The sequence below is a fragment of the Aythya fuligula genome, chromosome 3 (assembly GCF_009819795.1).
Source record: "Aythya fuligula isolate bAytFul2 chromosome 3, bAytFul2.pri, whole genome shotgun sequence".
Lineage (NCBI taxonomy): Eukaryota > Metazoa > Chordata > Aves > Anseriformes > Anatidae > Aythya > Aythya fuligula.
In genome coordinates, this window is record NC_045561.1 from 48,845,447 (window position 1) to 48,868,034 (window position 22,588).

At 37.4% G+C, this 22,588-nt stretch overlaps 1 protein-coding gene across 3 annotated transcripts in view; it reads left to right on the forward strand.

The window, feature by feature from the left end:
- The window catches only part of UTRN (utrophin), a 366,152-nt gene that overhangs the window by 107,747 nt on the left and 235,817 nt on the right, over positions 1–22,588 (forward strand). For all 3 annotated transcript variants that reach the window (XM_032185295.1, XM_032185296.1, XM_032185294.1), the window contains 15 exons: positions 1,704–1,883; positions 2,524–2,658; positions 3,189–3,338; positions 4,733–4,894; positions 5,259–5,387; positions 5,862–6,035; positions 6,667–6,822; positions 7,886–8,056; positions 9,360–9,539; positions 12,083–12,211; positions 12,361–12,531; positions 12,710–12,859; positions 13,315–13,452; positions 14,270–14,422; positions 20,540–20,731. In XM_032185295.1, the coding sequence (XP_032041186.1) occupies positions 1,704–1,883; positions 2,524–2,658; positions 3,189–3,338; positions 4,733–4,894; positions 5,259–5,387; positions 5,862–6,035; positions 6,667–6,822; positions 7,886–8,056; positions 9,360–9,539; positions 12,083–12,211; positions 12,361–12,531; positions 12,710–12,859; positions 13,315–13,452; positions 14,270–14,422; positions 20,540–20,731 (2,370 nt within the window). The remainder of the gene's footprint in view (positions 1–1,703; positions 1,884–2,523; positions 2,659–3,188; positions 3,339–4,732; positions 4,895–5,258; positions 5,388–5,861; positions 6,036–6,666; positions 6,823–7,885; positions 8,057–9,359; positions 9,540–12,082; positions 12,212–12,360; positions 12,532–12,709; positions 12,860–13,314; positions 13,453–14,269; positions 14,423–20,539; positions 20,732–22,588) is intronic.

The window sequence follows — 22,588 nt, forward strand, 5'->3', positions numbered from 1 at the left end:
TTTTGAGACCATGGCCAAAAAAAAAAAAAATGGGGAAGGAGGAGTTATTTTTGTTTCAATATAAATTACCAGTTGAATAGGTAATTTTCTTGGATGTATATACAGAGTAAACAACAATTTTCTCTGCTTTTAAACAATTTAATGAGAATTGAGGCATGTCTTGACAAATATTTTGAGTATTCACTACAGTGTTACGCAGTAGAGTATAAAATAAAGGATTTTTTTTACCCTCTTTACAAGTGCTTTGACAAATCTACTTGAAGTTCTGAATTATTCTTTTTGAAGGGGCTTTCTGAAGCAGTTTTTAAACAAGTGTTTTAATATATTCATGTCCTTTGAAGCCATTTGAGATTTCATAGTCTGACAGCCTGCTAAACACATGACAAGAAAAAGAAAGAACCCTCTTTTGATTAAGAGAGACTTTTAGCAGTTACCTCTGTCAAATCCAGATTGTATTCTGTGCTTTTTAATTTGGCAGGTATGTCATTGAGTCTGTAAGCCTGCTTTAACGTTTGCATATCATCTTGTATTTGCATTAAGAATATTATGCTGGGACTGCCTCTAGTATTGGGAAAGAGTGTTCTCTGTATATATGACCAGGAGCATTTTCTTGCATAAGGTCTTGAAAAACACTTCAGCTTGCTTAATTCTGCTCTCATTTGAATGAAGAGTGAAACTCTCTAATTTGAAAGAGTAAATTTAAGATGAGGGTAGGTTGGTTTTGATAATCCTCTCATAAAGTAGTATGTTCCCCAGGTTTCTATCCTTTACCTTTTCATTAACTGGATTTTTTTGGGATTGATTTACATTTACACATCTGGAACAGCATGCCCAACCACAATGCTGTCATGTGCTAAATTCTACTATAAAATTCAGTGCCTTACGTATCAGCTTCATGAAAGTGTCCTTGAAACCTGAAATGAAGGAGATGAAAGACAATCTCTGTTTCTGCTTCCTTCAGGTTGTCTCCATGCAGACCAGTCCAAGTCTGTCTACTATCTGTCTTCCAGCTGTCCTACTTCCTAAAGTCTGATTAGGGCAAAATTCAACAACCAATATGTTCTCTTTAGGTCTATGTGCTGAGAGTTGTGTTGTGCTTATCCTGTATGTTTTTTACCAAGCTCTTCTGAATGCAGCTAAGTTGAAGAAATTCTTCTCCTTGGTCCTTTTTAATGTCCCTCCAGCCCACCCAACACCTGTGGGAGAGGTCTTAACTTTTTAGTTTCATATCTTGGGTAATTACAGCTTCTTTCCTGGATAACTTTGGAGACAGTTACTGAGTTATAAGTCTCGTAATTTCTGTAAATTCACCCTTTTTTTTTCTCCCTGATAAATTTGTGTTTGTGCTCGCCAAACCTCCTATTTATTTATTTATTTAACTTTGTGCAGTTTTTTTTTCTTTGTATCTGGATGCTAAAGTGGAAATAACACTGATTTTTTTTTGTTGTTGTTGTTTTGAGTCATGGATTTTTTAATGAACAAACTGCAAATGGTAAATATGGCTATATGTTTAATTAAATTGGATTTTTGATGCTTACTGATGTCATTTGAATTCTTTGTAAGTTAACGCCATATTTTGCTGCGCTCAGGCTCGAAACTACTTCAGTAACTACACTTACAAAGTCAAACTGCTGATCTATGGTTTGAATGATGAATAGCTGAATGCATGGCAAATGAACTGTGTCATATGTTTCTTTGGGCAGAGAGCGAAGGAGGATGTGTTGCAGAAGGAGGTGCGGGTGAAGATTCTCAAAGACAACATCAAGTTGTTGGCTGCTAAAGTGCCGTCTGGCGGTCAGGAGCTGGCGACTGAGCTGAATGTTGTGCTGGAGAACTACCAGCTACTGTGTAATCGGATCCGGGGGAAATGCCACACTTTGGAGGTAAGAGTGATAGCTCTCAACTAACTAAGCAAAACTGAGATGGATGACAAAAAATAGAGAAGAGTGCTGAAAATGGCTGATGGTGTCAATGAATCCCGTAACTTTGATATAAATGCATTTTGCTTTGGTGCCTTTCTGAGACTGGAATCCATGAGAAACCAGCTGCACTTGCTTTTAAAATCTGTGCTGTAATCAACACTTGTGCAAATAAGTAACCTTATCTCACAGCTCTGTTATCTATCTTTGCCTCTTCCAAAATGACAAAAGGAAACTTCTCAGAGGTTAGAGGTTGACATATGATGATAATTAGAACAGGTTGGCTATAGTTTGAGGTAGTCTGTGTATGTCCTACATTTCAGGAGGAGTTGATAAATTTAGATATATTTTAAAATTATTATAAGAATCTGGATATCTGATATTTTAGCCTTAATTTAGAGATTTCTATGCCTGTTTTAGCAACAAGGTAAAAAGAAATATGCAGTAGTTGTGGATTTTTCTGTCTGGAATGTACTGTTGAATGTGTTGTACCTGCCTATTTTAGGTGAATATCTTTCAAATATATTATTTTTGAGCTGTTCGTAGTATACATTGGCTATGCCTGGCATTTTAGGCTAATTGCAGTTTTTCTTGTTGCTTCTAGGAGGTGTGGTCCTGTTGGATTGAGCTGCTTCAATATCTTGATTTAGAAACAGCTTGGCTAAACACTCTGGAAGAAAGGGTGCAAATGGCAGAAAATCTGTCTGATAAGTTGGATGTTGTCAATGACGCTCTTGAGGTATTGTAGTCATTTTATAAGATTAGTGACTTTTCAGACAGTCACATTAAAAAAACCAACAACACATGAATACTACACTTCAGTAAAGTACTGAATTTTGTGTAGAATATTCTGATTCTTAATGTTAAATGAACGTATTACTCTGAGTCTGGAATGGGTATTTGTAAGATTCCCCCTCCCCCAAAGATGTTTTGTTGTTTGTAACTATTGTGCCATACTTGGTACCATGAAGAGGTAAAATTGAATGCCGTCTTCTGTCCTGTGTAAATTGATTAATTCCTTCCAGTGCTACAGTATGAAATAATGATGAATCGGTGAGAAATGCTGTGAAGTTTAATTATCCGAAACAAAACAACTACTGTAGTTGCCTTGTGCCACTATGGATTAAACCATAACTAATTCATGCTTTTAGAGCACTCTCAGGACATTTGAAGTGTACAAACATCTGTGCATGCAGCTACATTTCCACTTCTAAAAGTACAGAAATATTCAGTGCCTTGATCTTCAAAACTTCCTCTGCTCATTTCCAGTCCCTGGAATCAGTCCTGCGTCATCCAGCTGATAATCGAACCCAGATTCGTGAGCTTGGGCAGACACTTATTGATGGAGGGATTCTTGATGATATCATCAGTGAAAAATTGGAGGCATTCAATGCTCGCTATGAAGAATTGAGTCACTTGGTAAGAATTTGGGGGCAGGGTTCAAGAAGACCAAGTTTTTCAGCTCAGTGGGCTGAAGTGATTCCTGTTAGATAGCTAAATTCATGGTTGCAGGACTGCAGTGCAGGAAAAGAGGAAAAATGCCAGCTGCTTTCAATTTGGAATAATGGCCTATGAGCAAGATACATTTTTCTCCTTGTTCTAGTCATGTTTCGTTTTGCACGTTTGCATTCCCACCTTCCACCCACCTCCCTCCACATTTTCCAGATAATTTTGACCAAAAAATAATTTCTGATCTCAAGCGGGGCAGTTCAATAACTGAGGTTAATATTCCCTTACTACTGCCATAAATACCGGTGTGCTGCTCGGTAACTGTAAAAATGAAGAACATAAATAGTGATGTTTTCACTCTTTGAAGTGGCTAGGAATGTCACACAGAAATAAGGAACAGAAAGAAAGCATTCTTTCCATTCCCCATCTATTACATCCCCTTCCTCTTCTCATAGTTCTGTCTCATCTGTTCTAAGTTTATTGGGTAGAAGAGGGCTAGCAGTATTTCACATCGCATAAACTTGTTACTTGAGTTTTATATCCTGGTAAAGCAGACCCTTGCCAGATTTCTTGCCAGATTTGTAGAACTAGAGTTGTGAGGTTTTTTTTTTTTTTGAATGTCAATACCAAAATGTAGTCAGAGAGAATTTCAGTTGATTCTCATTACAGCGAGCAACATGAATGCACTGCCCTCAGCTGGGGGTTACGTGCTGTCAGGCAAGTGAACATTCACTGTTGTTTTTTCTGTTGCAGCACTTCATTGCCATATGAAAGCTATCAGCTTTTGCAGCTACAGTGCTGACATACTGGGCTGTTGCCTGCTTGCTAAATCTGAGTGTGTTGATGTGTGCACACGTCTGCTGGCTTGTGTGTGCTAATGGGGAATTTGTGCTCCCTTGCAGGTAGCGCTGTTTCAGATGCACTTAGAAGTTTTTGTGTTGAAGGGAGGACCAATGGAGGGAAGGAAATGTGAACTCTGTTTTCACACTTTAAGAGAAAGTCATAATTTATTGTCTTGAAAGAAAATGTGCAGGTTTACACAGGAAACAATACTAAGCTGTAGTGTATTACAAAAGCCCTGATTCCCAATGGCTGGTAATTTTTGAATTGTCTAATTTAACAGCATACTTTCCTCCTGAGGTGACAGGAGAGGGCTGTTTTCACTGTCTTATGTCTAGCAGCAGAACTTTCCTTTCATGTCACTATTTATTTGTCAGTTGTTGGTATAAATAACATAGCACGCTTTTTTGTTAGAATAGAATATATTTTTTAGAATAGATTTTTTTGGATCTCCCCCACCTTGTTTTGAGAAAGATTGATATCATTCTTAATGAACTCTTGTCTTACCTTTCTGTCCCATTCAGGCGGTAAGCCGGCAGATTGCCTTGGAACAGCAGCTTCAGACCATGCGAGAAACTGACCACATGCTGCAGGTCTTGCAAGAAAACTTAACAGAACTGGACAGACAGTTGACATCGTACCTGACTGATAGGATAGATGCCTTTCAGATGCCCCAGGAGGCCCAGGTATTACAGTGTAGCTTTCCACTACAAAGCAGTTTAAATTTCGGATAATAGTGCTCAGCTTAGATGCAGTAATTCATTTCAGTCCTGTGCTGATGTACTAAGTGAAAGCTTTTGTAATCTGGATTGTTTTCCTGCTTTAAGAAAGTTGTATTGCATAACAATCTTAATAGCTTTCAATTTAGCAAGCTGTGACCAGAGCCATATTTTAAATACTTAAATTTAAAAGAAAATAAATGCTGGATAGCATTTAACTTTTACAGAGCAGATTTATTTCTGGTAGCTAGTAAGTGGTAACTAAACTCCTCTTCCTCTCTCCTCTGGATGTCTTGTAACATTTTTTTCCCTTGTTTTTATGATGTGGCAGAAAATTCAGGCTGAGATTGCTGCTCATGAGTCTACCTTAGAGGAGCTCAAGAAAAGCTCTCGCACTTTTCCTCCTGCTTCACCTGAATGCAGATCTCCCCGAGGTGGAACTCAGCTGGATGCTCTGCAGGTAAAAATATGAGGGTCACACTTGGAATTTAAATTGGAAGAGCTGGTGGTGTTCAATTACACACTGCTATTGTCAGCCTGTAATTTGCTTGGTGTGCTTGACCAAATCTCTAAGATAAATAGCATATACTTTTACATACTATCATTAGGACACAAGGATGACTAAATGAATTCAATAAAGAAGCTGAAATCCCATAAGTATCATAGAAAAAAATACTGAAAATTAAGAAGTCTCCACATTCCAGTAGGATGTATGGTTTGAAAGTGAAAGAGAGAATTATAGCTCTTGTGCACCACTGATAGAGATTAGAAATAAGTGATGGAATTTGGCTTGGCAAATGGTGTTGACATGCATACTGAGTTGTGGTGGCATGAGAGATGGGTTAAAACCTGCAGAGTGAGATACTGTAAATATTTTATTAAAGTACAAATGTTAATTTAAGTCAATCTTTTAACATAATGTTCATTAAAACAGAGAAAACTTCGTGAAGTGTCTACAAAGTATCAGCTCTTTCAGAAACCCGCCAATTTTGAGCAGCGTATGTTAGATTGTGAGCGGGTGTTAGATGGTGTAAAAGCAGAACTTCATGTCTTGGATGTGAAGGATACTGACCCAGATATAATCCAAGCTCATCTGGACAGTTGCATGGTAAGTATATGGTATTCATAAGTCACTGGGATTGGTTCTTTAATGTGTGATTCTTCTAGCCTGAACCCTCTCCTGAGGAAACTTAGCTTCATTTCCTGATTGAAGAAAACACTGCTATAACTTTTCATGAAACACCAACAGAACAATTGAAAACTAAAAGCCTATATTTATTTTGAGTGAGAATATGGACATAGAAGTAGTGGCTTGTTGATCACAAAATGTGGTGGAGTACCTGAGTTTTATAAACTCCCCTTCCTGGCTCATGATAGTTGTAGAGGCATGACTACGGGGGCAATTTTGCTTGGTTCTTTGTATTTGTTTCGTTTAAATACTATACATAAGATCTAGTACAGACCACAATGTTAGCCTTGCAGTATTTGTTGATGTTATGGAGTAAACACTGCTAAACTACTGGGATAAAATTTACTTTCATAAAAATAAAAGTAAAAATGGAATAAAACATGGAACATCATGAGCTTGAAACATACTTCACAGACAGTTTTCTCATTGCCTACTGTTACCTGTTTTGATTTGCTCTTAGTCCACAGCTCAGAGTTTAATTACACCAAATCAAGCAATCTGAAAATTTGAACTACAAATAATTCATTATTGTACATATTTGTACTTTTAGAAACTCTATAAAACCCTCAGTGAGGTGAAATTGGAGGTTGAAACTGTCATCAAGACAGGAAGGCAAATTGTACAGAAGCAACAGACAGATAATCCCAAAGGAATGGACGAACAACTGACAGCATTGAAATTTCTTTACAATGACTTGGGGGCACAGGTAAGAAAACTAAATTTATATATGATCATTTATATGCATGTAAATTCCCTCCTTTGTTGTTTTGATGTCAGATGACATTTTACTAAGATTCTGAAGCTGATAGGCTATTTGCTACATCCAGGAGAAATGTTTTTTCCTGTCAAAATTAAGACAGATGTTGAAGCAGACTTGGGCCTGTTCAATGTTCTGTGAGTAAATGCATAGATGACATTGTTGAAATGGACCTTAGAAAGTATTTTATTTTTGTAAAGTGCAGAATGCTCAAGGTGTGTATTCTAGTGGAACCTGTGCTGGTGACATATGAGGACAATAAATTAGGGAAGTACAGAAAGGCAGGGTTATTTACAGTGTAAGATGACAATTTTGTTTGCATCTCTGAATTTATTTTTTTTAGATCTTCAAAGACTGTATCATTTTCAATAAGTACGTGCAAACATTAAATTGAGAAAGAACAATTTTTTGAAATGTCAATTGATTCTGACTTGTGTGGTTGGTTTTACTCTCAAGTATTAAAGTTTGACCAGGCTAATTATATAGGCAGTGTGAAATTGAATTGATTATACTGCAGTAAACATCACGTTTCATATTCACTTTACTGAGTGGTTTTCAAGGGCAGACTAGGTTTTCAGTGAAACTTTTCTTTATAGCTTTCTGTATCAGGTCTGTCCAAAAAAATAAAAAGAAATCTGAATTTTACCTGTGTGAGTGTGTGTAGTTGGATTCTATATCCCCTTGAGTTTTGGTTAAAGGTCATAACAAACATAGTTTAAACTTCAGTTTGGTGATTATTATTATTAGCTATAAATAAGTGGTGTGCATTTTTTTAAGTGTATCTTAAGTTAAAATATTCTGGTTTTATATATTCTGCTTTATATAGTAAAAGTTCTGTTATAGTAAAGTTCTGATGTTTATAACCAGTTTTTCAGGGTCCTTCATAGTGAAAGGAAGCTTTAAAATGCCAAGATTTGATGTATTCAAGTTAATATTTTAGTTGATTAGTCCTTTCATTTTTGCTCTTTTTAAATTCTTTTTTGTTTTCTTTGTTTTGTTTTTCTTGTTGTAGGTCACAGAGGGAAAACAAGACCTTGAAAGAGCATCTCAGCTGGCACGCAAAATGAGGAAAGAGGCTTCCTCTTTGTCAGAGTGGCTAGCTACCACTGAGGCGGAGTTAGTGCAGAAGTCCACTTCAGAGAGCTTGCTTTCTGATCTGGATTCAGAAATTGCCTGGGCTAAGGTGAGCATGCTTTAAAAACATGTAGAATAAATTACATTTTTAACATTACAGCAATACTATGCGGAAGTGACTGAGAATTTAAATCCCTGTAGTTTGTTCCTAAATCTCATCTCATTATGAAATTTTAGTAGATTCAGTAAGTCATATACAGTAGCTTTCTGGAAGTAATCTGTTTCATCTCAGGCATCTTGACTCAGATGGCCAGTGAAATATTAGAGATATTACTGCATACTTAATATTAATAGTATCTAAGTGACTTAGTGTGTCTTTAACAGTTCATAGTTGTAATATTTGTAATTATCAGGAAATATAATTTGGGGCCATATAAAATATTTTACTGGGACAGCAGATTGAAAACTCTTAGGTGTTTTTAATGAGAAGTTGTGTTTTTAACTTTTCATTGAAACAGCTCTGTCTTCAAAATTGACTTTGCAAAACAAAAAGCACCAATATTTCCTTATTTTCTTTTATATCCATAAATTGGAACTTTTCACAGAAGGAAAAGAATAAGTTCTAATTATTCTGAAGAAAGCATCCATTTTCTTGCACTAGGGAAACTTGTATGTGTGATCCTTGGAGTTAGGAATAAAAGTCAGTTGATACACTCCAGCAATTCTGATGTTTCCAGTCTTTGATTTCTGTCACCTTTTCCTTTTGGAGCAGGTTTGTGAACAATCTTAAAATTTCAAGCTTATAAAAATAGAAAAGCATCTAATTACAATCTGTTCTCACCAGTTTGACTCAGGATTAACAATCATTAGTATTACACTTCTGCTGTGGGAGTATTCCTAAGATTTATTTCTAAACAGGCATGTGCAATAGTTACTGAACTATATTTACTATACCTTTGTAAGAAATGCTAATAATTCATGAGCTCTTACGCTGCACCACCAGGAGGGCAAACTCTTTGTATTGCATGAAAAGTAGTCCTTTCCATCCTAAGGTTTTCTGGAGGTAATTTTAGAATGTAGCAATTTGGAAGGTTTTTGCTTTCTCTAAGATAATAAACTAAAATAAATTATTTAACTCACAGGTAATAAGATGTTCAAGAAGCTCCAGACATTATTTGTGATTAAATGCATTGTTTTACACACTGTACACTGACTTCAAAGAGTTTTCTAAATAGCTGGATGTTATCAATAATAATTGGAGATATTGTATGGCAGAAAATGCTGCTTTCCATGTGGAAACCATACACTGATAAAAAGATGGCATTTTATTTAATTCTCATGTCTGGCTCACTTGCCCTTGTGACTGGGAGTAGTTTGCAGTGTGCTGTGAAATGAATTCCTTCTTGTTTCAGAATGTGCTGAGAGAGCTGGAGAGGAGGAAAGCTGATCTGAAGAGCATCACAGAAAGCTGCACTGCGCTCCAGGCTCTAGTGGAAGGGAGTGAGACTTCCTTAGAGGAGAAGCTTTGTGTCCTAAATGCTGGCTGGAGCAGAGTTCGGACCTGGACTGAGGACTGGTGTGACACCTTGTTGGTAAGTTGCTTATGACAAATACTGCAAGTGGTTTTCCCTTTGCACACTTGGAGGAGTTGGAATTTTCATTTGTGTCACTTAGCTGAGATGTGAAGCTTCTATGGTGCCTCATGGTCTTAAAGGAATGTTGTAACCAGAAATCCATTCTATGTAGATGAAGAGGTGATTGTTGAGGAGTTATACAAAGAGGAATGTGGGAAACTATTTCACAAGGTTTTAGACATGCTGATAGGCATTGGTGCCATGTGCTCTGTAGAACTGGGTAATGCTCAGTGGGTAGGAGATGAAAATGTGAAGTGAAGTATGAATGTGAGAATGGTGAAGTTAGGTAGATATCTCAGGCAGACTGTTAACTTGACTAAGTGGGAATAACTTGCTTTAGTTGCAGAGAGTAAAGCTGTTGGCTTAGTTTTACTTTTGTCTTTTTTTTTTTTTTTTCTCCTGGCATCAGTGCTAGGACTCTTTTTCTGGATTTTTACATTCCCTAGACTTTGTGATATTACTTTGTCTTTTCTATGGAAATATGCTTAGTGAACTGTCCTGGTTTCAGCTGGGATAGAGTTAATTTTCTTCCAAGTAGCTGTTTCATAGCAGCTTACTGAGAGCCCAGAAGAAGAATCTTGTGTTTTCTGTGTAACTTCCTTTAAGGTCATGGATTTATTAACGTAAATAGAAAACGAACTAGAAAAACAAAACTAATAAAACTAGTCCCAAAAGGATTGCTTTCCCAGATGTTGCAGTGTGTGCTTCTCTTATTCAGCCTGGAATAAACCTCTTTGCAAGCTCTAGCATGAATAGAGTGTTTCTGTGTTGATAGCCTGCCTTAGGACCCAAATCATGGCTGTTTAGTAGGCATTTGATAACTTCCTAGGTGTTTTCAGCAAAGCACTTGGGACCCTCTCTCAGCCTATTGATCGTTCGGACGGTCCATAAGTGCAAATGTTTAAGCATATGCCAACTCTGAATTGAGGCCAGATGTGTCTGTTTGGCTGAATAAATGGAAGAGTAAGTGTATTGCAGCCTAAGGCTTCAAGTTTTGCTAAATGGACATGAAAGAGTCTACAACTGTTCTTCGTATCAGACTGACATTTTCAGATAGGGTATTGCTATGTTCAGCTAGTCTGGTATTCCTCCTTCAGAAGGTGGGCTGAAACTGTGGAAACTTTGGGAAAGACCTGGAAGATGAGTCTTGTGGTTCCTGTTCAGTGCTTGTTGCAGGTCATAAAATTCGTTTCATAATCTGATGATGTCCATTTTAGGAATAGTAAAGTAGTTTACCTTTATAATGCTGCAAGAATGAGCCACAACTAAAAGCCTTCTAAATTAATCTTATTACCCTTGTGTACTGTTAGATTAAATTGTTCTTTCTGTAGGGGAAGTTACAAGTTTGTTGATACGGAGAGCAGTCCTCCCATTCTTCTCCTCCCTTTGAGGTGTTTGTCTAAAAAAGCAAAAGCTCAGCTCCTCTTTATTTGGATAATAAGCTGCATGCTTAAGCAGGATGGTACTTCACTAAATATGATAGATTTGCTTCATCTTAGATGATCAGAAATGTACCATCAATCCTGATGCCTGTCCATTAGGATTTTGACCAACAGAACTGCTTCTGTGTTTACGGGAAGTAACTCTTCTTGTACATTTCATGGCTGTATTTTTTTGCTAATAGCTGTCAAATTTTTGGGTAAATGTAGTTGCTACTACATCTTTCTACCTTCTTTTCCTCTTCACAGCTGACCAGGTTTCATATATGGTAAACAGTCTCGCAAATCAATCTTCAAGTCCAAAAATTTGCCTTTTTGTATTATGTCTTTCAGCCTATTTTCCTTTGTCTCCTCTTTTCTGTTCCTAGAATTTTCTTTCATTGTAAAGGCATAAATCTTTTCATAAAATAGTACTGCTGTATCTGTTAAGACCTTCTTCCTGTGAGAACTTCAGAATTTGACCATATCTGTAGACAGAAAAAATGTGTTTCTCTCTTTTGGACTTAACATTACAATTTCTGATTTTATATGAAAGGAGACCTAATTAAAATGTCAATACTGTGTTTTTTCCCAAGAGGAAGAAATATTTTAATGTAATCAGTAATATATGAAGACCTGCATATATTATAATTTGTAGATTTTGTTGTAATACACTTTCAGTTAAAAAAAAAAAAAAAAAAAAAAAAAAAGCCAAACTAACCACACATAATGTGTACTGTTTCTGCTAGCAATAGCTGAAATAATGTGTTTGTTTGAGAGAGAGACGTTGTGGTCTGGCTGTAATGTTGTAATACACTGTATGTCTGTATTTGGACAAACCAGCTCAGCTATTTCTGTTTCTCATTCTATGAATTATGAACAATAATATTGAAGGGTCTGGAATGAAAATTGCAATCTTGTAAATACGTACTGAAGGTGAAAGGTGAATTACAATCTAATTTTCAGTGTTTCTTTACAAGGTGTATTCATAACAGTTTCTATTCCACTGATCTACTTTCTACTCAGAATAGTTTTTTGTTTGTTTTCTTTTCACATTGATAGATCTTTTTGATCTTTTTCCAGAATCATCAGAGTCAGCTGGAAATCTTTGATGAAAATGTTGCCCACATAAGTACTTGGCTATATCAGGCTGAAGCTCTTTTGGATGAGATTGAGAAAAAGTCAGCAAGCAAAAAGGAGGAAACTGTGAAGGTAGGAAATCTTGTATTTTAAGGGGGAAACTGTCAAGTCAATTTTGGATTCTAAATTAAATCAATTCAATTCTGCTGCCTTATTTGTTTTTTTGTTAACACTTTTTCCCTTTCCTGGTGTAACCATTTGTTTTTTTTTCTTTCACTTAGCGTTTAACATCTGAATTAGATGATGTTAGTCTGAGAGTGGATCATGTGCGTGATCAGGCTATCATCCTAATGAATGGTCGAGGAGTGTCATGCCGTGAGCTTGTTGAACCCAAGCTGGCAGAACTGAACCGTAACTTTGAGAAGGTCTCTCAGCACATCAAAAGTGCCAAGGTGAGGAGAGTGCCACAAAATATGCATTGGGTGTCAAAACAATGACAGATACTTTGGGAAATAGATTTCTGTGTTAAAATGTCACTTACCTGCTTTTGATTCTCTGTTAAGTGTAGATCTTTATGAAAGATTTATGAAAGATTTTCTTGTACATTTTTTTTTTGTTATTACTTTGCAGATGCTTGTTGGACAAGAACGACTCCCTGTCACGTCAGAGCCTCATGAAGTGAGAGTGGCTTTTCCAGACCTGGAAAAATTTGAGAGTGACTTACAGAACATGTTAAAAGTTGTGGAAAAGCATCAGGAATTGAGTGAGGGAGATGAAAAGGTTTGTGAGCAATGGGAGAATTAAATGACTGACTAAATCCTTTCCTGTTTTGTCCATGTTACGTTCCCTCTGACTACCAGGGGGAATTCTTCTGAGAAAGTCTTTTTAAGGCAGGACTCAAAAATGAAGGGAGTCACTAGGGTTTGAAAGATTCTATGGTTTTCCTATACTTTTCCCATAGCTGCTCTTCTTGGTTCACACTTTGAGAGTATCTAGTCCAGCGTCAGTCTGTATTTTTATCATGGTTTTACATAATCTCTGCCAGGTAGTGAAATTTGATGTACATCTCTTTCCTCTTCTTCTGCTCAAAGTAGCTGTTTATAAGTTTTGCTTAGTGTGAAAGTAATATGGTGCAAAATGTGTTTTTTTTTTTTTTTCTTTTTTTTCTTTTTTCCTCCCTCTCCTCTTCTTTCTCCTTCTTCTCCTGTTCTTCCTATCTAATTGTCTGAACTTAGCTGGATCAAGAAAGAGCTCACATTGAGGAGGTTTTACAGAGGGGAGGGCAGCTGTTACAGCAGCCTATGGAGGACGGTAAGAGAGAGAAGATCCGCATGCAGCTGTTGCTTCTGCAGACTAAGTACAACAATGTGCAGGTATGATTATGATAATTATTACAGTAACAGCACATTTTTGCTGTCTTCCCTTTAGTATCCCACTTACAATCTGGTCATAACTTTTTTTAGTATGTAATTGTCTCCATGGAACAGTTAAATGTGCATGCATATATATGACTCTGAATATCTGCAATTTGAAAATATGAATTCTGTCATTACAAAGTTTTGGGATAGTGGTTTTGATGTTGAAGTCCTTTTTACAGCTTCACAGAGGGCCACCCAATGGATACATCCAGGGTTTAAATGTGTCTTTACACAGATGGATGCAGGCAACTGGGCATTTGCTCCAGATGTCTTTGCCACCACAGGGTTGTGTTAAGAGTAGCTCATAGATGCATGTACACAAACATAGTCATGGATTTCTCGAGTCAAAGTGACCCCGAATTCCTCTCTGTTTCTGAGGTGGGTATTGTCAGCAATTGCTGATTCTAGCAGTTGCTGGCTCTGTGCTTTCACACATGTCGTATTTAAAATGCTTTTTGTGTAGGACAGAGGGAATTTATATTCTTATACTCCTTTCAGCTCACCTGAATATTAGAGTTGGTATGATGAGGTATAGCTCAGATGAGGTGTAGCTCAAAGACAGAGTAAGACTGTTAGGCAGGCTTTAATACAATCTGTGCAGATAAATAAGGTGTTTATTTTTAAAAAATTAAATGGCTTCCACTGTTGTATATTTTGCAATTTCTCTCATCAAATGAATCCCTTGGATAGTTTGTTTTTAAGATAAGTAAGACCTATCCAGTTCATTACTTCCCTCTTCTCACACTGTTTTTCCTGTTACATTGGATTGTAGGAGTGCAGGACATTTCAAAGGAGGCAGATGGTGGAACTCTCTCCAGCGTTTTCCCATTATAAGAAGGACCATGACACTCTAATGAAGTGGCTGGATGAGACTGAGCCCCGTATGTCAGGGCTGCAAGGAATGGAAGATGAACAAAAACTGAAGGTAAATGAGACTTTTTTTTTCCTTAGTGCAGAGTGAAGGCTGTGTATGAGCTTTAGGGACTGATATATTATGGTTTATGGCTATTCTGTTGATGATTTCTTGGGAAGAAGTGTGTTCAAAATAACAGCATTCATTTTTCAGTGGGAAAAGATCTGCATATACCAGTTTGGGTTTTCTACCTAGTGATCATAGGTTCAAAATGCCCCAGCCATCAGGCCCAAGTCTTAGAGTGGTTGAATCAAGACAGTTTCTCTTGTTAGTCTTGCACATGGGGATTATGCCTAGCTGTTTTTGATACCCTGGCTCAAATAGCTAGATTCAAAGTCAGGTTGGTGCAGTTATGAATAAAGCCTGTTTCAGGCTTAAATTCGGTGCCTCTGCATGCAGTGGTAGTGATATTGTAACTGCTCTGATGCTTCCTTTCACTGCTTCACGTGCTTAGGGAGTGAGAAATATCCTCATGTGATTAATACTACTGTACACAATGAAGATTAAAAAAATGACAAAGGTTGAAGCATTTTTGATGAGAAGAGTTATGTATCACTGTGTGTGAGCGAGTCTTGACGAACAGTTTCACAACTGATTTAATAGGATATCAGGGTCTGATAAAATTTACTTCCCCAAAAGCTGTATGTCTTGGTTGTTGAGGGTACAGATAGCTTCAGTGGCGTATTTTGTATTGTATTTTATTTGTCTTGCATAGTTGTATTTTATTCCGTCTTGCATACTTCAGAACACTGTGGCTGCATGGTAATTACTTTAATATTTAAGGCAATAACAGTGAGGAGCCTTGTGAAGCAGTAATTTCTTGGTCAGGCTTGGGGGCTAGGCAATCTGTCAGGTACTTCTCAGTTTCTGCATATGAAGCTTTGTAATTAAAGCCAATCAATCTCTTCTTGACTGCTCTGTAACTTTTTAACCCAGTACCAATTAGCGTGGAGGCAGGGGTAAAATGCTCTGGTTCCCTATGAGACTCATACCATGAAATTGTAACGTGGTACTCTTTATTCACAGCTGTAGCGCTGCGATTGCTGTCGAGTTGTGGCAGGCAGTCTGCTGTCCTTGGAAGGGTCCTGCCACCTTTGAAGTAAGGCAGTATGATTCAGTTGTCTGTTTGACCATCAGCTGCTTTCTGAGTGAATCAATTGGCATATTGAAAAGAGGAAAATGTGTACTTAAATGTTTTTCCATGGTGGGAACAGTCTGGTTGTGCCGCAGACTGGCCCTCCTTGTCCCTGTTGGTTCACTGGTCTTCCCTAAGGAATATCCTTTGCCTTCCATAAAGCCCTTGTATTTAGGGATATACAGCAGCTGATCCCTGGCATTTCTGGATAGAGGGAATTCTTGAATTACTGCATCTTGGTATCTTGGGGCTAAATGCGGAAGATCATGTACATACAGATTGAAACAGCAATTACAATAGGTAATGGCTTGAGGAATGTTGTCTTTGCTCAGAATTAGTTAAATTACATCACATCCTCACAGTTCTAGGTGTAGTTCCTAGTCTGGCTGTGTTAGCTGGTGCTTTTAGACCAGAGCATTTTTCATTACTGCTGTGAAACTGAAACTGCTGCTTTTTCCTTCAGGTGTTTGTGTCTCAAGCCTTCTGGTATTTGAGTGGTAAGCCAGCCTGCCTTGGATTACCATATTTTACTTTTGTGGTTTCTTTTCTCATCTGTTTTACTAATTGATCTTGAACACTTGCCAGGAAGGATGTGCCCTGAGGCTTCTTTTTATTCTTTAAATTTTTATTTTTAAGTAGGGGCTGTACAGTTTTTGTAGGGAATAGTAGTCTTCTGAAGAAAGATAATCACTTTATGTGAACGCAGTTGCTTCAGAATTCCCTTGGAGGCAACAGACTTGACTTGCCCTCACCATTAGGAGGTGAGGGCAATCCTAATATTAAAATTCCTTAAGAACACCCCTCTACTCCCAATTGTTACTATCTCACCTGTGCTTTGTCCCCTTCCTCCTTTAGTCAGTAAGGGTGTCTGATGGAGGTAGAGAAAGGGAAGCCCTGGATGTATCCATAGGGCCCCCAGACTACCAAATAAAAAATTGCAGGCTCTTATGCTCATCTGAATTCACAACTGAGAAGCATTAAGTGAAATCCTGTCCCACCAGTGGACAGCTGGCTCAACACTTCACCTTGATGTGAAGAAGTTGCAGGCAGAATTGGAAGAGAGACTACTATATGAATCAAGGAAAGAAAGATTTCATCAACCAAGCTAGGTAGAAGATTCCAATTAAGGCTTTATGTATACATTATTTACAGTTTTGTGAATGAGTATGGAGGGGAGAACTGAGTTATAGTGCTTGAAGGCCATATCCATATTGCTGCAAGTAGCTGGATCATAAATAATACTCATCATGTATACTTCTGGGGGTTATAGGACTACAGATATCTCTGAAATATTGGTAATCCTTTTGCATATCAGGTACTTCTGAATAACCTTTGCTTTGCAATCCATGTGTTAGCTAGAAAAGTCCATGTTGGAAATTTGTAGGGACATTGCGTATCACCTCGAGTTGCTTCTTTTTTAACCTTGCTTGAGTTTTTATTTGAATTGTTCTGTTCTGGCTTAGTTGGGAATGAGGGGAAGGAAAAATTAAACCTTAGATTGCAGAGTTAATTAGTTGACTAAAGTTTCTGAGACAATTTTCAATGTTTTAGAGAGCTGTTTTGAAGTGAAAATGATCGTTTTGCAGATGGTAAGTGAATTTGCTGCTTCAAGCACAGTGCAGTTTTTCTTACAAACTAAAACACAGACAAGTGTTATTCTGGTAATAAAGAAAACACGTTTGTTTGCCTATTGTGCTTTTTATAGGGGATGTTCTGGATTACTTGAATAGGAAGCATTAGCTATGCTGTCCACAAATAAGTTATTTACTGACTTCATTAATTAAGCCAGAAGAACAAATGAAGTGGTCGCAAGAGTTTAGCTTCAGCAAATCTTTCTCAGAAAATGGTTATGAAATATTTTGAGTGAGATAAAGAAGGGGCAAGGATCGGTTAAGAAGTGGGCATTTTCTAATCAGAAGTGTATTTATTTGCAAAGAGAATAAGTACTGTGGGGAAATCTGAGATAAGACTGGGTTAAATGCTTTTGGTTAAAGTTTTTACAAAGTATTTTATGTCAATTTCTTAGGCAAAATCTGCTTTGGAAGCAAGTATCTCCTTAGGATGAATCTTTGGTAGGTCTTGTTTCAAAATATCTTTAAATGTGAAAGAGGAAAGAGGACGTCTGAAACAAAATATTAAACAGCATGTTAAAATAGATGCTAAATATGTGAGGAAACATTTATTTGGCCACTGAATTAAAATTATCTTCAACAGCTCTCATTCAGAGTTCTTGTTTATAGGATGTGCGCTTGTAACTGAGTATTCCCCAATCTTCCCCAGTGCTATATTTTTCATAGTATTTAAAGAGAGCAGATTTAATAAACATGTTCTCTGACCACCAAAATTAAATAGAAAAGAGCAATTAAGTTGTCCAGTCAGATCTCCTACTAAATAAACTTTGATTAACTTTTTATTTGTGTTTGCCTAAGAAAACAGTTTGCTTGTGTAGTTTGAAAAAAAAAAAGAAGTGTCAGTGAGATTTAGGTGTTTGCACTGCATGAGACATAGTTGTGTCAAATTTCTGCTCCTGCAGTTTTTAATGCTTAGCGCTGTGATTTAGAAGCTGCCAGTCTGCAGTGCAAGGTAGAGAACAGCAGAACTCTTTAAACTCAGCTGTAGTTTACAACACTTACTTACATACGTTCAGCCTTGGAAGAAGGGTTGTGAAAGAAGGAAACATCATCTTGGTGATGGAAGGCAGCTGGAAGAGATTAATAATGAGATGTGCTCTGCAGGAACAGCACCAGTAGGAGGAATTCAGTGCTGTGCAGAAGAGCAGCAACCTGGTGCTCTGGATGAGGCTAATGGAGAAGCAGAAAGTTTCAGCATTGTTAACAAGTGAAAAGCTGCTTCAGTGCATGCCACAGATGCTGTTTTAAATCTTGGGCAAGGCTTTTTTTTTTTTTTTTATTTTGTTTTACTTTTTTTCTCCCCTAATAAGAGATGAAGCAATGTGTGTGAAGTAGGAAAGTAATAGTCAGTGTAGTGATCTATTCCTTTGGGTGAAGCTCAGTTTCTGGACTGTTGCCTGTGTGAGAACGAGACTTGTGGCATGATGGAGATTTAAAGAAAACACTTCATGAAGGTGTTTTAGGCTGCTGCACTGTAGCAGGCATCCAGCCGTTTGTTCAAACCATCATGTCCCACACTGCTGGGTAGAATAAACTTTCAATTGCATAGATCTTGTCTCCTTCCTGTGGAGGTGGGGCTGCTTCTTCCACAGAAGAATCATGCCATTGACAAAGTCTTGGGCCATGCCATTGACAAAGTCTTGGGCATTTGCTCCAAGTTTCAGTGACGGAAGCTAGCAAAATATGTACAGCACCTCAAGAAAATAATGTTTGTTTGGGGAGCATCAGGAACCAAAATGCTAAATTTGTAACTAAAGCATATAGTTTATGGTTTTGGCTGTGCTGCTTGCTTGCATTAGTGTTACTAAATCAAAAGTAATGTGGATTATTTTATGATATTTGAGTTTGTCTGTAGTACTTGATTTCAGTAGACTCAGCTTTATACTTACGTACCTGGACATCCTATTTCTTTGGTGTGCACTGAATGACTGAAAACACACGATGTTTAGTGATAAAGGTCTTGTGGAAATACATCTGTGTCCCTGGTTTTGATTCAGCAATGACTGTGTACTTTAGATAAATAAAATGCTTAGAAGCATTTAATGCATGAGAAGTTCCGAATGACGAATCCTTTAACAAACATTTTTGGCTGCAGTTCTGCTTTTTAACTACATTACATATACCACATATGTCACTCAAGTTAACTTAGGGTAACATTTGAAATGCTCAGAAACATACGTAGAAGGAAAATGCAGACGGGTGTTCACAGCAACTTTATTAGTGGGGCTTACTATTTTCTTTGTTGTAAGCTGTGCTAACTGCCTGCACGTGTCCAGCCCAAAGTAATTGCAAAGTAAAATGCAGTGGCTGAAACAACCCTGAACATACATTTAGTTTGTGCCTTCATACTCCTAGAATATGCTTACGACATTGCTCGTAGTAAATTGCACAGACAATTGAGTGCCTCTGTCTGTCTTGCTGATAATTCAATTTCATCAAATGCAGGATGGTGACATAGAAGTTGCTTGAATTCATTGGTATTTAGAGGTGGTTTACTTTTTCATCGTTGATTTTAAAGAACTGTGCTCTTCTCAGGGATGTTAGCAGAATCCTGTTGGAAAGGAAACCTTTTCAGCAAGAAACTGTCTTCTGTCATCGGAGTACCTGCTTCACACACTTCTACCTTTGCTATGTGTGGCAGTGTACAACTTCTTACAGCTGGCCTCTTCAGATTCAGGGTATCATTTATCATCCAAAGAAAAGCTGCATGAAATTACTGTTCTTGCTTTTTTTTTTTTTTTTTTTTTTTTTTTTTAATCTGCTAACATGGTACTTGGCTAGATAGCCTGGTTTAACAGCCAGAGCAGGTAACAGTTGCCAAGGTTTTGAGGAGTTAATATTCGTTTTGCAGTAATAAGTGGTACTGTAGTACCGGTAGAGCACTAATTTATTTACAAATGGTTGGTAAACATTAATGCAGGTGCTTACTGAGAAGAATGTGGAGAGAAAATGAGTTTGCATAGGTAAATTGGTAACTTAGGGGAGTCCTTGATGATGAGGAAGGCAGATAGATGATGGCTCTTAATGGCAACTAGATGTAGGTCCAATCAAGAAGTTCCAACTACTGGCAAGATGAGAATCAAGGTGAGAGAAACAACAACAGTGCACTTCCCCAGAGTTTTAATAAAGAATAATAAAGCCTTATTGTGAAGCATGCTATTTACTGTTTTGTAACTTGTTTTTTGAATAAATAAAGTTCTCTGCAGGGCTTGGAACTTCCTGAAAATACAACTTTGCTAGAGAGGCCTTTGTTTTGTCTTTTAATTTAGAAAATTTTAATTCTGAATATAGTCTATTAATTTATGACTTTTTTTCATGAAGTTTCTTTCTCTTTGAAGTACAAAATGAACTTTCATTTTCTAGGCAATCACTGTCCAGCAGAGGTTAAAAGGCCACTTTGCCGCAGGGGTTAGGACCTTGCCTTTTTCAGCTGAATACCTGGTTGAAATCAACAAAGTCTTGCTAGCTATGGCTGATGTTGAACTGCTGCTGAATACACCCGAGCTAAACACTGGCGTCTATGAGGATTTTTCAACTCAGGAAGATGCACTGAAGGTATTGCATGTCTAAGCATTACATTCAGAGGGAAGGAGGAAAGAAGGGAATATCAGCAGAAAAAAATACATTAGTAGCTCTATGGCTGTATTTGTATTTTTGTTCATTGCATGCTGGATCAAACATGCACTGAGAATTACAGAACGAGACAGATTTATGGCTAGTTCTTGTTATCTTTTGAATGTACAGTGGAGAAGAGTGAAAGCTGTGGGGAAAAGTTGGGAGCAGGAAAAGGGTTTGACTTTTTCAGTTGGATAAACTGTCAAGTCTTTCATCATATAGCCCACTTATTATATAGAGAAACACTAAAGGTGATTATAACAGCTATAGCTGTTCTTTGTAATGTAAAAACAATTCCTTACACAGGAAGTGTGAGAAAGGGAGATTCTTTACTTTTTATGGAGCTATAAATGAGGCAACAAGGCAGCAGTACCTGCTCTGATGAGCAAGAACCAGTATGTGCTCAGTTTTAAGCTCCCACTACTTCTCATTGCCAGCTTGTGGATTTACCTGTGTGATTAACAATGAGGAAGTAGCTAAGAATTTGCTGTTCAAAAGGGGATGAAGAAAGTTTGCTTGAAAATACTGAATCCTGCTGTCACATGTGAGTTAAGTATGCAGGAGTCTGAGTCCTCTAGTTAATTCTGAGCATGCAAAGGAGCATGATGCAGAGATTTCTAGAGAAAACATCCGTAGAACATGGGAATTGCACATGATGTGGTGCAGTGGGGATGTACCTATGTGGGTTGAAAAGCATAGTGATGGGGTTCATGTGTCCTTATAGTTGAGGTAGTCAGGCTTTGCCTCTCACCTAAAGCTAGTTCAGCTGTTTCTGCAGCTATTATACATGTCCTTTAAAAGTTTTTCAGAATTTTTACACTGTCCACTTTTCCCACCTGTTTTTCTTTTTGCTGCATACCTACCTTCTGGCATCCTATGTGCTTTCCATATGTTTTCCTGATACCTTATTATTCCTGCTGATTAATTCTTGTTCAGCATGGTACTGTGATGGAGGAAACACTGGCCGCTTTTGTTTTTTCCTGGACATGTTTGTACACATCCTGACACCATGTAATTCCTTTTTAAATAAAAGCAGCTGAATGAAAGGAAGAATAGCTTGCTAGCTCACTTACTAGCTTCCCATATGCTTTATGCTGTGCATTATTTTGAACATTTACCTTTTAATAGCCCAGGAACAGCAGAACATTTGGATTTCAAAGCTGTTTTGCTCCATGAGGCAGTCATGTTTTGTATTTGTTCTTTGTCTTCCTAAACAAATAGGGGAATGATGCCAGTCCAAGTTGGCTACTCTTTTGTTTTATTGATAAGGTTTTCTCTTCATTGTTTACTTTGCACATTCCCTTAAGTATGACTGGGAGTGTTTATGTCAAGATGGGTTTAAAATACATCATTTAGGTGCAGGTCTCATCTGATTTTGAAATTTTGGTATATTCTAAAGTCTTTTCAGAAGAAGCAAATAGCAGATTTTTATAAGTGCTGATGTTTTAAATTAAAGTAAATTGCACTGTTTGCAAGGTTGGTTTGTCCTCTGAATGCAAAGGCAGTCTTACAGCGGTGTCTGGTTTTCAGGCACACCTATATCGTAGCTCACTGATATTTGCTATTCATTACTTTAACTTTTTCATTTAAATCTAAAACTAACTCTTATGTAGCTTCTGCCTTCACAGTTCTGTGCTTATCAGTTATTTGAAACAAAATCAAATCTGGTAGCTATTTTTTTTTATATGGGGAAAGGAATATGTACAGTGTCCTCATGATACAGATGTGGATTTGTTTAAAAAGGTAGTGCTTTGAAAAGTATGGTATGACCTTTTTCCTCAGGAAAAGATTTACCTG